This window comes from Aphis gossypii, chromosome X (genome assembly GCF_020184175.1).
Source record: "Aphis gossypii isolate Hap1 chromosome X, ASM2018417v2, whole genome shotgun sequence".
NCBI lineage: Eukaryota > Metazoa > Arthropoda > Insecta > Hemiptera > Aphididae > Aphis > Aphis gossypii.
In genome coordinates, this window is record NC_065533.1 from 39565552 (window position 1) to 39580573 (window position 15022).

Consider the following 15022-nt stretch of genomic DNA (forward strand, 5'->3'; position numbering starts at 1 on the left):
AATGCTGGAAAGAAAAAGTGAGATTATAAAAGTATTTCGATACTGTCATTAACAAATCTTTCTGTGCCCCCCAATATTTCAAGTTAATAAAATTAAATAGGTACATTTTAAATAATTATTATAAGTTTTACTTCCCCTGAGCGTATTGACTGACGCTCTACTTTTTGCACAGAAAAGCATGCCCGTTATGTCCAAAATACCTATTCTACAAGTTCGTCACGTATTGTATTATCGTTTCGTCTATAGTAGCATTATAATACTTGAGCATCTGCGGCGGGTTTTCTGCACGGTTTAGAATGTTTAGATGATTGTGGTTTAGACGAACCGGCGACATTCTGCGGTTGTGGTTTAATAGCTTAAATAGTTAGATTATATTATAAACCGATTTACAAATAACACAGTAGTATACTTCAAGTCTATACTTCCACTTTCATCCTCTACACTTTACAACACACCTCTTCCGCCCCTCTCTAGGCTACAACTAATTAACGATTAACGAATTGTGTTAATCTATTGATCATCATACATAATATTGTTTTCTTATATATTTTCGAATTATTAAAGAAACGTGTGTACTTAAGGTCAGCTCCTACCATGAAATCTGATCATCTGTGTTCTGTCCCCGTCAATATTATTATTGGATTATTGGACGGGAAGTTCAAATGATGGTACAGCTTAAAAAATTAAAATTACTTACATCCCAAATCACATAAAAGAAGGAAAATGGGTATCCCTCTGCTGTACAGTAGTTAGGTAAATTGGGCTATTGTAATGCACCTATGTGTTAGAATGTTACATTTTATAGACTTTTATAGACGTAAAAATGTTTTGATTTTCAAGAATGGTGGTGGTTTTTGGTACCTAGTAAATTGGATCTTATTTATTCTTTGGGGATTAAAATTAACAATACTATTTTTATAATTGGGAAAACAAATTTAAAACATTGTATTTAGTACTGAAAAGGTATAGAGCTCTATACCATGTAATACGAGTATTACTGTTACTGTAATAATTATTCAGACTATTTACAATTTTTAATTATTTCATCGGCAGGAGTCATTGAAAAGTAAAAAAATCTAAATAAAAACTTTTTTTGAATTCAATGTTGTATTTAAAATATAAAGTTTTACCTGAGAAAAAAAAATAATACCTACAGTGAAATAGACTGTTATAATTATAGTCCCATATAATACATAAATTATGATATGCATGTGGCGATGTTACTTTTATTTAAGTAAGTCTTAGCGTAATAATTATTATGCGTAAAAGTCTTTTTGAGAAATTTGCATCCAACAGAAAAATACATTCGGTGCAGTCCTTTATTATATTCTCTTACGTCTGTCGGAAAGTTTAAAACTGGAGCCATTAAATATTTTGTTGACGAGAAAATGTCGAATAAAACCGAATAAAAAATTGAAAAAACATGCACAAGTAGATAGTAATAATAATATTTCCATGGCAATAAATACAATTAATAGTACATGTTGTCAGGTTGTGTAATTAACAATTAACATTGAATGTGAATTATTCTGACGATGTTGATGCGCAGATCAATGATCTTTGTAATTTCAAGAAATTTATTACGCCTATTTTAAAAATCTGCTGTATATTGATTGAATAACTAACACTGACAAATGTGTACCTAATGTGATTATTGTTTCAAAAAAATATGTATTATTCATAGTTATTTTTAAAAAATCGTAATATTTACTATGATTCAAAAAATGTGTATTATCACAATAATTATACCTAATGTTAAAATTAAAAATTAAAATGTATTATTAAAACATATTAATAATATCGTTATTTTAAAATATTTACACAGGTAAATTTAATGCAAATAGGTCGTTTGAAAATACTTAACTTTCACAAATAGACTGTACCCATAATTATTATTATTTTTTTTTTTTTGGACGAAAATGGGTAATTTTCAATTATTTAGTGGATGATTTTTTTGTAAATATTGTCGTGTGTACCAAATTAAATATTCAAACGAGTATAAATTTTCAGTTATCAAAATGTTTTTATTAAGAATAATAATCTTTAAAAATGATTTTACAAAAAACATAAAATATATGTAATATTGGATCTCATATTAATTATTATTAATATTAATTACTAAAATTTTTAAATTACCATAGCTCCATATCTTCCAAATTCATTATTATGGATATAATATTTTCAGTACCTACACAAAGTTTATTAACTTAAAATCTCTCGTTTGAATTTTGATTTGATGTGTCAACATTTTTAAAAAAAATATCTATTAAATAATTTACAGTAGAAAAGGGGACTCTTATTGAAAAGTAAAACAGAAATTTTAATTTAAAAAAAAGTTAAGAATTTAAAAACATAATCAATAGCAAAAATAAATAATTATAAAAATTATATTTTGAATAACTACATTATTGTGATTATGCTTGCTGAATCACTTTGTATATTAATACAAATATCTATATCTATATATACACTGTTTCAATTATCTTTAAAAAATTTGTATTTTCTGATAACATTGTAAAACTTAGGATGCTTTAAATGTGCCTTGGAAATATTAGTTTTCTCAGAAGCTTGCTGCCCGGGGTGATCCAACTACCATCTCCAATTTGCCTGTCACCTTCTCCTATCACATTAATGTGAAAGACTTATTAGTCTTACGGCTGGAGATTTATTTTTAACTACACATAATATTACATAGGTACTTCTACAGACTGCCAGAAGCATGCTTTATACATTACAGTATAATACATAGTATCTACCGGTATTTGCTAGGTAAATCCCACGTGACTTGAGATACGCCTATGCAAAGACGGGACGAATATTTTATTTACATACGATTTAAAGTTCGTGGATACGTACCTATAGCATTTTGTGTATAAGGATTAGATTGACCTAATAATATAATATTCATGTCGTCTCATACGCCTACACACAAGTGTATATATTTGTACGGGTGGGTTTATACTACGACTCCTTTTATATATTGTAAATAAGTAAACAGCGGTCACAAGTATACATTATATATAATATTAATTAGTTCACAATTATGCAAATACAGCAGTAATATTATGCGCATTCCTTGTATTGATGTCTGATGAAATTCGAAGGACGAAGGCTTTAATAGTTCTATAACTTAACCAGCGATTGAAGACTATATTTAGATAATTTGATTTCTCAGAGGTGAAATTTCTGTTCGAAATGGGTCCACTTTATCGTACACTTGACTGAGAAAAATAAATTGATTTTTTGGATTTGGTACTCGACATATTTTACATGGTAGTCAGGCAGAAGTATCCCCCAAACATTTTCCATATTTTAGCCAGACTTGCAAAAATAAAAGTAAACCGGCTCCAAAAATAATCTACCCCACCACAACTACGCTCACTTTATAATCGGTGTATAATGTATATGTATAATACAGAAATATAAGAAAGTGAATGAGTAATATATATTTTTGTACTAAAATAATAAACAATTGCTGAATTATTGTTATAATTTAATAAAAAATAAATGATTACACACATTTTAGATTTTGTGTGGATAATGTATTTATGTTTTTTTTACGTCTATCACTAGCTTTCAGAGTGGAAATAATTAATATTCAGATTTTTAGGGTGGTTTTCGTATTAAATTATATCTAGTTGGTACTTTGTAATTTAAAAAAATTCCTGGTGCCTTTAAAAATAATCTGGGAAAAAAATTAAATTAGTGAAAAACGTGGATGTTTTTGTAAAACCAGATTTTGATAAAATCAATTACGTTCTTTTTTGTTGTGGTTTAAAAATACATAATTGTAGATTTGAATATTTTATCAAATATTTATATTAGAATGTTCTTGATATGATATAAATGTAATCATATTTTGTGTTATTTGTAGATATTTGATATTTTTTTGGATTTATGTATGATGCATTTGTCGTTTGTTAGTAAAACAGCTTGAAAATTTAATACTATATAATCCTTATATATTTTTTCTATTTGAATTTCAAAAAAAGCACTTTATAAAGAATAAAATCGTTTGGTGATTGGTTTTAAAATTTCGACGAAATTGGATAGTCACACGTAAAGTATAATATTTATATTGTAATGATTTTTATTATTTTATTATCACTTAAAAAAATAATAAAATTAGAATCTTAAAATATTACGATGTATATAAAGCATTATTTTTTATTTATTTTTAAATTGTTTAGTTATTTTTAAGTGATTATAAAAATGATTAAAGTTTGACAATTTAATAAAATATCTTACATGAGTTTTGATCAAAGCAATTTAAAAATAAGGAAGAAAAATTTAGACACATTTTGAAGTTTAAATTTGTAAATTATTTTTAATTAAAAATAAAATATAAGGCTTGATAATTGAATACAAGGTTCTTTATATGTTTATTTTATAAATCTTAAAAATAGCAACAATTTATATGCATGATTTTTTTATTATCAATTCTAATCAATATTTTTATGATATTAATATTTTTTTCACTTCGTACATATTACTACATAATTACTACCTAATTAATAATATTTTCTAAATAAGTTGATTCATTTTAAGTCACGCAGTTACGCTGATCTGTAGTATTGACTTAATAAGTTAATAAAAACTGTTATGAAGTAATATTATAATAATTGTATATGGGATTTTTTTTGTCAAAAATTAGTTCAACTAACCGTACCTTTTACATTAAAACTTGATTTAATGATAAAATTATAAAGTCCTGACAAAAGGTAGGTATTCCAATGCATTTTGACCTGTCTATACTCTATAACGAACCCTTTCTATTACCTTTAACTGTATATATATCATGTATGTACATAATATACTAGGCTACAGTGTTGTTGGTCCGCCGTCGTATACGGATTAGACATTTAATAATGCTAACGATTACATTAATTGTGTATATTTATAATTAATATGTTTGACGTATGTTTGATTACGTGTGTAGTTTGTACCTATATGTAATATAATGTATTGATATTTATTATTGGTTTATTTTTCCTTAATAATACAATATATCTTATTAAATATATAAGTATTTTATTTAGACTAAAAATAAAAATATACTAAAAGCATGTCTACATCGGTCACTTTTAATTGTTCCTAGACTGTCCCTTAAATACATGTTTCACTGTACACTTATAGAAAAATAAATAATTAATAGCAGTATAAATTTATTATAAAACATCCTTAGAAGTATAAGCTGACAGGCCTAGTGTAGTCTCCGCTCAGAATCATTTTTCATCTCGGTATACATTGATTTATCGTTGAATTTAAATTTAATACATCCATTACAGTGACCTAGATGAGACAGCAGTGTGACTTTTCCGGTTGCGTTTTTAATTATCAGCCCTAATTTTTATCGCATCGTAAGCATTTGCCCATATTTTTCCTTCCATTGAATCTGCCCTTATAATACTGTATAATATGATGTATTTCATTGTATAAGAGGCTCACGTAGTCACGTCAACGCTTTAAAATTACAAATACTAGTTTTGAGATAATATTTTAGATGACCGATTTTACACTCAAAATATATACAAAATAATTATTCAATTAAGCTTTAGACGTAGTCAGTATACCTGCATATTGGGGGAGGCTTAGAACTTTTACTAGCCCATAATCCGTTAAAATGGGTTAGAATAATTAAGTTCAATACTTATCTAACAAAATATAGTCTGGATCACAGAGTCGAACCCAGTACTCATCACAGCTTCTATCCAGACTTGGACGAAGGTACCTTTTATTTATAATCTATTCAGAAAAACTTGAGTTATCAATTTTTATTTATTTTTACCTTACACCTATAATATTGACGTGTTATGTAAATATTTTAATATTAAAAACAATATAAGCATAACAATATTAATATGCCTTTTTTTTTAAAACTTCTGTGATTTTTAAAACTTGCGTAATATTTATATATGTTTTAAAATTTTAAACGAACAGTATTTTATTTTTAGAGTAAGTATATTATATAATATTAATGTAATTACGTTACATCAATTTTGGTTAGTAAAGACAAGTTGATTTATTTTTTTTAAAGGTAACTATGCTGTATCAACTACCGTAATTTATCTGAAATACAAACTAAGACTAATTACTAATGTTGTGTTTTAACTTAATGAATGAAATCATTAAATTATAAAATTATAAAATGTTTAGTAAAATATATTAATATCTTTCAGTTAGGTAAAGAAAGGTATAAGTATATTGTATAATATAATAAATTTACCTCCGCGACGTTCCGCATTTTTTAAAATCTCTGTTGCAAATTGAGTGCGTTTGTTCGTAACCTTCAATATGTTGGGATAACAATTTTGGAAATAGTATATGTTTTTCGTACCTGTAAAAAAATCATATAGCTTTTAGTTTTGATAATAATTAGTATTATATCATTTTTACATTTATTGTGTTTAAGACGTGCATCATAAGTAGTTGTTCTTTTAGTTAATTATTATTAATTATTATTATTAAATATTATTAAATAACACTTTTAATGTTTAACTGAACAAAATAAAGTATTTTAAATAGTTAACACTTTGACGCATATTTTATATTTAATATGAAATAACTAAATGAAAAATCATAAATTGCATAATTTAATATAATATAAAAAAAAAAAAAAAAAATAAATAAATAAGTAAAAAGTATCGAAAACGGATTTTAAAATTCAAATAATAGAATTTCTGATATTAGGTCCAAGAATATAAATTTATTATATTTTATCTTTAACTGGGACAATTTTTAGAGTTTAACAAAGCTATAGTACTTTAGTATTGGTTTTACATAGAAGTTACCTCGTATTGTTTTTGTATTTAAATAGTATACCCTCGTTATCTGTGTTAATATCAAAAATCAACCATTTCTACGAATTTTAAATTTAGGTAGGGTTGTAGGCGTACTTTTAAAACTATTATTATTTTTATTTTTTAGAACTGTTCGGGAAATTTTAAAATCCACTTGACAGTAATTAACACTAAGAAATTTAAGAACATTTACGGACTTAATAGTAAATTAAACTTTTAAATTAAATACTATATAACACAATACTGATTACTGATTTGGGCTGAAGTGAACGATTATTCTGTCTTTTTTCACTTATTGTCTTAGAACCACGTAGGTATTAAATTATTAATCCGTAATTAATTAACCAATTAACGCGTAAATCCAAAAAATCGTATTTTAAAGTTTTTTAATTAATGGATTAAAAGGAAATACAACAGTTTAACTTTATGGTTCTCTGATTATATAATTTATAGTTTATTTAAGCAAAATCAATATATTATAATGACCTATATAAGTATATTACCAGCTAATTATATATTATTTACCTCATCGATCTCAACAGAAGTTTTAGGGTTAATTCTGATGAATCGAAATGTACAGAAACGATCTGTTTGAAGTGGGTATATATGATATAGTTAATACCTAGATATTATAGAAATAGAATGGTTCGATGAGCTTTTTAGTTTTTTTCTGATATTTTGTAATAATTTAGTTTATTTTTAATAGACTATAACCGTAGAAACATCGTTAATAGACGAAACGACTAGAGAAAAAAATGTTATACACAATAAAGTGGAAATTATTTTCACTAATAGGAACTAAAGAAAGGCGTGGATAATCGATTTGCGCGAATTATTAAACAAAGGTTCAAATTTTAAAGTTAATTAGGTATTAATATTATTATTATTAGTTACATAGGTATATAATATTAATTTTGAATGTACCTATTATCTAAAAAAAAAAATTTTAAATCATCTAAACAAAAAAATATATTATTATTTGTCTGAAACAGTTGTGCAAGTTTTAATAAAAGTTTGGAACCCAAAAATACAAAATAGAAGAACTCAAAATTATGAAATATGTATTCAACAAAATTTTATATATGGTAATCGATCCGTGTTAAGTAAATCTCAATATTTTTGTTGATGAATATTTAAATTAATACACGAGTTAATATCACCAACCGATTACACTTACTATTTTTGATTTATTTTGTAATAATTATACGTCAGGGTTTGATAATGAAATATGTATAATGGGTATTCTAAAGTTTACAAAGTTAATATGTACTATCGTATATATTATAGCGTTTGGGTTATAATCAAATCGAGTTGGAATAGATGCATTAAATACCAATAAATATATCATTTATGACCAGATATAATATTTAACCTAACCATTATGCCCCAAAGAAATTGTTTGCAGCCTCTGAAGTAAAACTATTATTTGTAGAATAGAAGTATTAAAATCGAAAATTCTGTGTAAACGTGGAGTTGGAACTTCACCAGTCATAGTTTTATCAATCATTATAATGAGAATTTGTTTTAAGAATCTAAGTTTGAGAGGTTTTTACTAAGTAATTACTTACGGGTACCTTTTGCTTAGAGAATACATATTAGAACGGTTCTTCGGATAAAATTAATGTTAACCAAATAATAACTAAACAAACTGATAAATTAACATTTTTTAGTAAAATTTATTAAATTTATTATTTACAACAAAATTATTCAATACTCCCAATAACAAGTATTTAACACATACTTAATAGTTTATAATAAAAATATAAAAAAAAAACTGAGGAAGTTCCTCTGTTACATCATAGTATTTGTTGAGTATACCATGTAATTGAGTAAGTCATTGTAATGGATGTGTTAAATTTAAATTCAATGATAAATCACTGTATACGAAAAAAGATTCTTAGCGGAGACGGTATGTCAGTCTATATTTCTAAGGATAATTGATTATATATTTATTCAGAGCTACGAGAGCTATGTAAAAAAAAAAAAAAAAAATAGTGACGTCGCGACAGTGTAATATATTTGAAGTAGAGTTTACCCATTTGTATATTTCGTTGTTTTTGTACGTATTTCATTAACTGACAAACCACTGAACCTATTTATTTCAAGTATGTAAATAACTAACAAAAATATTGCGAAGATTATACTTTTGTAAATTGTATTAAAATAATGCAAATTAAAATTAAGTTATGAAGCAGAATGTTGCCGTGTTTTTTTAAATAACCGTCGATTATTCAGTATTGAATAATAATCTTCCCCAAAACTGTTTATATAGTTTCTTGGGGTGGAGGAAAGTATATGTGTGAAACGTTAAAAAGAAAAAAAGAAATTGAAAAAATACTAAAAAGAGTTGAAAATTTAAAAGTCAAATAATGGCATATAATAGAACCAAAATATTTAAAAAATGTTATCAAGTTTATAAAATGTTTAATAAAGATATTTGTTGACAGATTCAAGTCTAAACTTATTCATTTTTCATTATAACAAAAAATTTCCGTTTTTCCTTAATTGTTTTTCTCAGTTATTTTGAAAACTAGGTACTAGAAATTATTTACTTTTGTCCTTCAAAGTATCAACTATACTACTATAGGGTAAATTTACTTTTAAAGGTGTTATCAGAGTACCAGTCACTCAAGAAAATGACACATTGATACATATTACACCAATGTCAAAAACCCTTCAGAATTTGTAAATATTCTACATGAATACCACTTATAAGTATACTTTAACTCAAATACTTTAATCCTCTGGTAATTGATAATATTTTATGACACATATTACATACGTGTATACGTATATATCTGTCACTTACTATAACACGAACAAAATGTAATCACAGTATGCAACCTAACTTATATGTATAATTTATTATGTCATTTTTGATATCCAAAAGGATACTTATTACAATAATAATGATTATACATCTTTAATTCACCGTAAATGTATTATTTAGAGTAAACATTTGTATTAAAAATGTTATAGTTAGGTATAGTACAATAAATTACTGTATGTATTAAATTTACAATTTTTATTTTTATGACCAATTCGGTAGAGATTTTTCGGTGGAATTATTGCTTTACGGCTTAAGTGTAACAGTATAACAATACATAATGCCACCATATTATATAGTTCCAAGAGGTCGGTATCACGTTATTTCAAAGCAAAATGAAATACGTCTGGTGTATAGGTGTAAAGTTTTACTTTTGAACGCAAAGAATGCTCGATGAACTTTGTTGTCTCGGCATTCATTAAAAATGCACCCTGTATAAATTTGAAACTTCAACTATATGGGTTTACTCACAGTCACGAAAGTTTATATAGACACAGAGAAAGTTTTTAAAACAGCTTATGGGCTGCGGAGCGTGTAATTTAATTTAGAGAAGACCCCATCTAACCTGTATACATCGTCGTATGCGTTCCCGTAAGTAAATACACCGTGAAGAGACGAGTGAGCGTGCATGTCGATTACCAAATCAAGTTCCATATTCTGAAATAAAACATAATATTATGTGTGTGTAAAAAATATATTCATAATTACATTTTTATTTATAAACTATGATTTACCACGCCATTATGAATATATTAATTAATATAAGTATAGCATGATGACATGTAGCCCATACTGCTATGAAGAGCGTAGTACTGTTAACAGTGGTGTAGTAAGAAATCTTAACTGTGGTGAAGGATGGCAATTTTTTTCAAACTGATTATAGTACATATGTGGGGTAGGGATTTAAATGCACTTTACAATGTTTTTCAAAGCTATATAAGTATAGGTACTGGCTTTGTTACAAATTCGTTTCATATATTATTAAAAGAGTATAAGTACGATTTTATTCTTTTTAGGGCATTTTACTACGTGCAATGAACAAAATTTCATTCGTGGAAACATGATTTTATGAAAAATAAAAACTTAAGTCCATACATAATAATATGTCATAGAAGACTTTGGCCACTGTAATATACTAATATATTAATGCAGTATCTACAAGGTTCGTAAAATATAGTAATATAATTAATTCGTTAAGTTAATATAGACAAATATGGGCAAACTAGTAATGCTCTGCTTTACAGTAGGTGTTAAGTAAGTCATTGGAATGGATTTATTAAATTTGAATACAATGGAAAATCATTATACATAAAATGATTTTAAGCAGAGACAGTTGTATAGTCTATATCATTAACTATATTTTATAATACCTATGTGTTTTATATACATATATAAATATATAATACTAGGTATTAAATAAATTTATTTTATTATTAATATTACGGCAAGTTGATTTAATTTTTGCTGAAAATATCGTAATAATTATTATATTATAATATTTAATTAGTACCATTGAACCATTGGTTAATGTATAATATATTATTGCATAATCAATGCTAGTATCTATAATGGTTTGTATTTATACAATATTATTATATTATTGTTTTTAACTAAACATTTTTAAATATTGGATAAAAAATAATTTTTTTTATAAATTTATAACTACAAAACAATTTGCAAATTATTTAGATTTTACAAATTTTACCAATTTAAATTTAAATGTTTATAAAAATTATTGCGACTATGTATTTTTAATATTATTTTACAGTTATAAAAAAACTTATGAGGAACATAATATTAATTTTTTAAAGGTTTTAATGGAGTAAGAAATATTTGACATTTATAGGAAAAATTTAAATAATAGCTCAAAAATAGTTAAAATATTTAGAATATCATACTATGTATCATAAATGCTAACATAAACACTTTTTGAATCACACCAAAGAAAAACAAAATTAATTTTGTCGAATTCTAGTTTTGTGTAATAAGTCTTGTTTTTCTGAATTTACATATTGCTTTTGTAGGTAATTTTGAAAAGTACCAGAAATTTATTAACCCAAAGTTAAAAAGGTTTATTAAATATACTAAAAGTTGATGACAAACAGAAAAAACACACATCATTGTAGAATTAATACATTCATTGTTCCACTCAGAATCTAAAAGATGTTTCACACATATTAAAAGGCAATATTTTTAAATTTTGGGTATATTAGAATTTTCTTAAATTTAAGAGTTATTCTATTCAGGTTTTCTTTAGATATAAAAAAATATGTCGTTGTAATCAACAATGTACAATATATATTATTATATATTTTGATTGCTGTATTTCAAAAAAACTTTTTAAATAATTCATACTTATTGTATATTTTAAATATTTTATTACAAATTGTAAACTCATGGGATCCCATATGAATTTGTTCAGTGCAACGTAAAACGTTTTGAAGAATAAGTAAATAATATATTTTTATGAAACATAAATATTTGATCGTTATCGTTTGTCAAAAATATTAAACACTAACGATTATTATTATTGTATTACTAGAAAAAATTTAAAATTATTTTATCGTTTAAATTTTTGGTGTATAAATCAATTTATAATCAAAATTTAAACTTATTCTTTAAGCGTTAGGTTATTATTTTTTCCCTTAGCCATATAACTACTCTACTGTCTGGAAATTGGTGGTTTACCTCATGTTTTTCGATTTCCATCAAGTGATTGTGGACGGCGTACAATATCGGATGAACCCATTGCGATATCTTGTGCCAAGCTCTGTTCAAGTCGATTCCCAGTAAATTAGTCCTATAACGAACGTGTTTTTTTATACTTTCTTCTGATAAAGAAGAAGACTTTATTTAAAATTATATAAATATGTTTGCTTTTTTTGGTCTGATTACGTGTTAGGTATTATGTATTAACTCGTAATGTTTGTTTTATCATATTATAATGGTTTGTATTTGTTGTGTTAATTTCTAAAATTATAGTCATGAAGTTGTGTGTTCAGATTTTACTGGAGGGGTTATGGATTTTTTTTTCTTATCTCATATCATGTTATAATAAAAAAACAAGCCAAAGGGGAGGAAGATATGACATTCTCTCCCGATGAACACACCATTGTCTTCATACATATAGTATTTATATATCTATTGGTGATAAAAATCAATGGTGATTACTATTTAGAAAAATGGACTGTAATATATCTAGTTAACGAATTATGATTACTTACCTAGAATTTCCTAAAGTTACTCCATCCGGATTCATCATCGGTATTAATTGAAAGACGACTTTTTTTCGAAGACGTACCACGGCTGGATGGTTACTAATCAAAAATTCAATAATTCCTGTCGCACAATATTGATACTTTTAATTGATCTGGTATTTATACTTACTTATTTTATGAAAGATTTACCTTGACAGACATAGGAACTGGGCGTCTCGCACCCGTGAACTCTGCCTAATATCACAACGACATGTACTTTTTCAGTTGGATTCATATTTTTCGGATTAGTTATAGTAACCAAGTCTAATCTTTTGTTTTGCTTAAATATAAAAAAAAAAAATTAAAAAAACATAACTTAAAGAGCTTAATAGTATGATTATTTTTAAATAAGATGGACAAAAAAAAATAAAACTTAGAAATTTAACTATATAATATGGGTCAGTGTATTTTATTTTATGTTTAAACATAATATAATATGGTTAGTTTATTATTGTAGAAACTTAGAATACAAAATTGAATAGTATATTACCCCATGGTTTTTTTCTTTTTTTTTTTTTTTATTAAAATTGAATAAAATATAAAAATATATTATGATAATTTTAAAATTACGAATGTACAAAGAAAATATTTGTGTGATATTATGCAAATAGCTTCATTCAGACTGGGTTGACTGAATTCGTGATATTTCATTCTCCATGTGCTGACCTAGATACACTCGGTGCGCGTTTTCGACGTAGTGATTATTTTCCTTATTTCGTTTTGAATATTGTACTATTATTGTTGAATGGGTTAATCTTCTATTACCTTATCATATGACGCGTGTTTTTTTCGATTGCCTTTTAATAGTAAATTATGGCTACACGGCGTTTTGGTTATGCAAATTGGTTACATCTTGGTGTTGTGATCATTTTCCGGTTTTTTTTTTTATTATTATTTTGATATATTTTTATTTTATATTATTTTTGTTTTAATGAAATTTAGTAGCATATAATTCTGATCAATAAATCTTAGGAGTATCAGAGAAAGTTCATACACAATTTACAGTTCTCAAGCAATAATAATTTCAAATTATTTTAATGTTATATAACTTAAGTTATTATTTTATTGAGTACATATATGTAATATAATGTAAATATAATTATTAATGGCTAATAAATAATAAGTTATTATACAATTATTTTGATGAGATTTCTATTAATATACTTGAAAGGTTAAGCTTATCAACATTTTGAAATCCTCATCAAAGGTAATACGGTCGTTTAAAGATAAACATAATATTGAAAGGGATTTACAGACTACTCGACGAAGTATTCGAGTTAATAGTTTATAGTTAATAGTTAATAGTTATAGTTAATCGTATAAGATCTCACGCAAATCGTAGATTAATATTTTGATTATTTGTTGTTTATTTTTAATTAAATATAGGTATAGAGATATTTTAAGGTTTGTCTGTATTTATATAATAAAATAATAAATAAAAATAAAATAACTAAAAGTAAATAAATAACTTCAACTATATTCATCGTATTTATCACGTTGCGTAGAAGATAATATTACATGGACTAATATTTACTATGCTTGTATGCTTGCTTTGAAAATCGTATGTTTTTTGAGATAGTTAGTCAAATATTATCTAAATCTATATGAAGTTAAGATAATCAAAAGTATATTTAGTATGTTATAAATGTATAGTATATTAAATGATGTCACGAATTCACGATGAATAATAATATACCAATTGAAGTAAGAATTTCTTACTTATATTTTTGGCGGTAGGGAAAATATGATAAATATTTTGATCTTATGCAGTAATGTGTCAAAAAATATAGTGATGAGATACCCTTCACTTCTCCTTCTAAACTAAAATACATACAATACATTACCAATAATAAACCTATACATTTCAACGTTATATAATAGAAACCCATGGAATATTGTAAACTATAAAATTAGCAAAAAAATATATCTAATCAATCTTTATTCATGATAAAGTAAGCAGAATTTTAAGTGTTTTTATAAGATATTAGATAAATATTTTAATGTAATTTAGTGATTGCATAAAACATACACAAAAAATTAAAGTTTAAGCGTAAAAATTAAAGACAAAACTGGTCGATGTTCAATAAATTAAAACTTGGCGTGGGGAGCTAAACGTCAAACGATACCTTTTCTTCCGC

At 25.3% G+C, this 15022-nt stretch overlaps 1 protein-coding gene across 1 annotated transcript in view; it reads right to left on the reverse strand.

Annotated features, from left to right (window-relative positions):
• Positions 1-15022, reverse strand: part of LOC114127160 (cytosolic carboxypeptidase 6-like) — a 50271-nt gene that overhangs the window by 15509 nt on the left and 19740 nt on the right. The window contains exons 6-10 of the mRNA XM_027991309.2: positions 13035-13164; positions 12852-12966; positions 12316-12427; positions 10193-10284; positions 6227-6337 (exon numbers count right to left, since the gene is read on the reverse strand). Coding sequence (XP_027847110.1) covers positions 6227-6337; positions 10193-10284; positions 12316-12427; positions 12852-12966; positions 13035-13164 — 560 coding nt within the window. The remainder of the gene's footprint in view (positions 1-6226; positions 6338-10192; positions 10285-12315; positions 12428-12851; positions 12967-13034; positions 13165-15022) is intronic.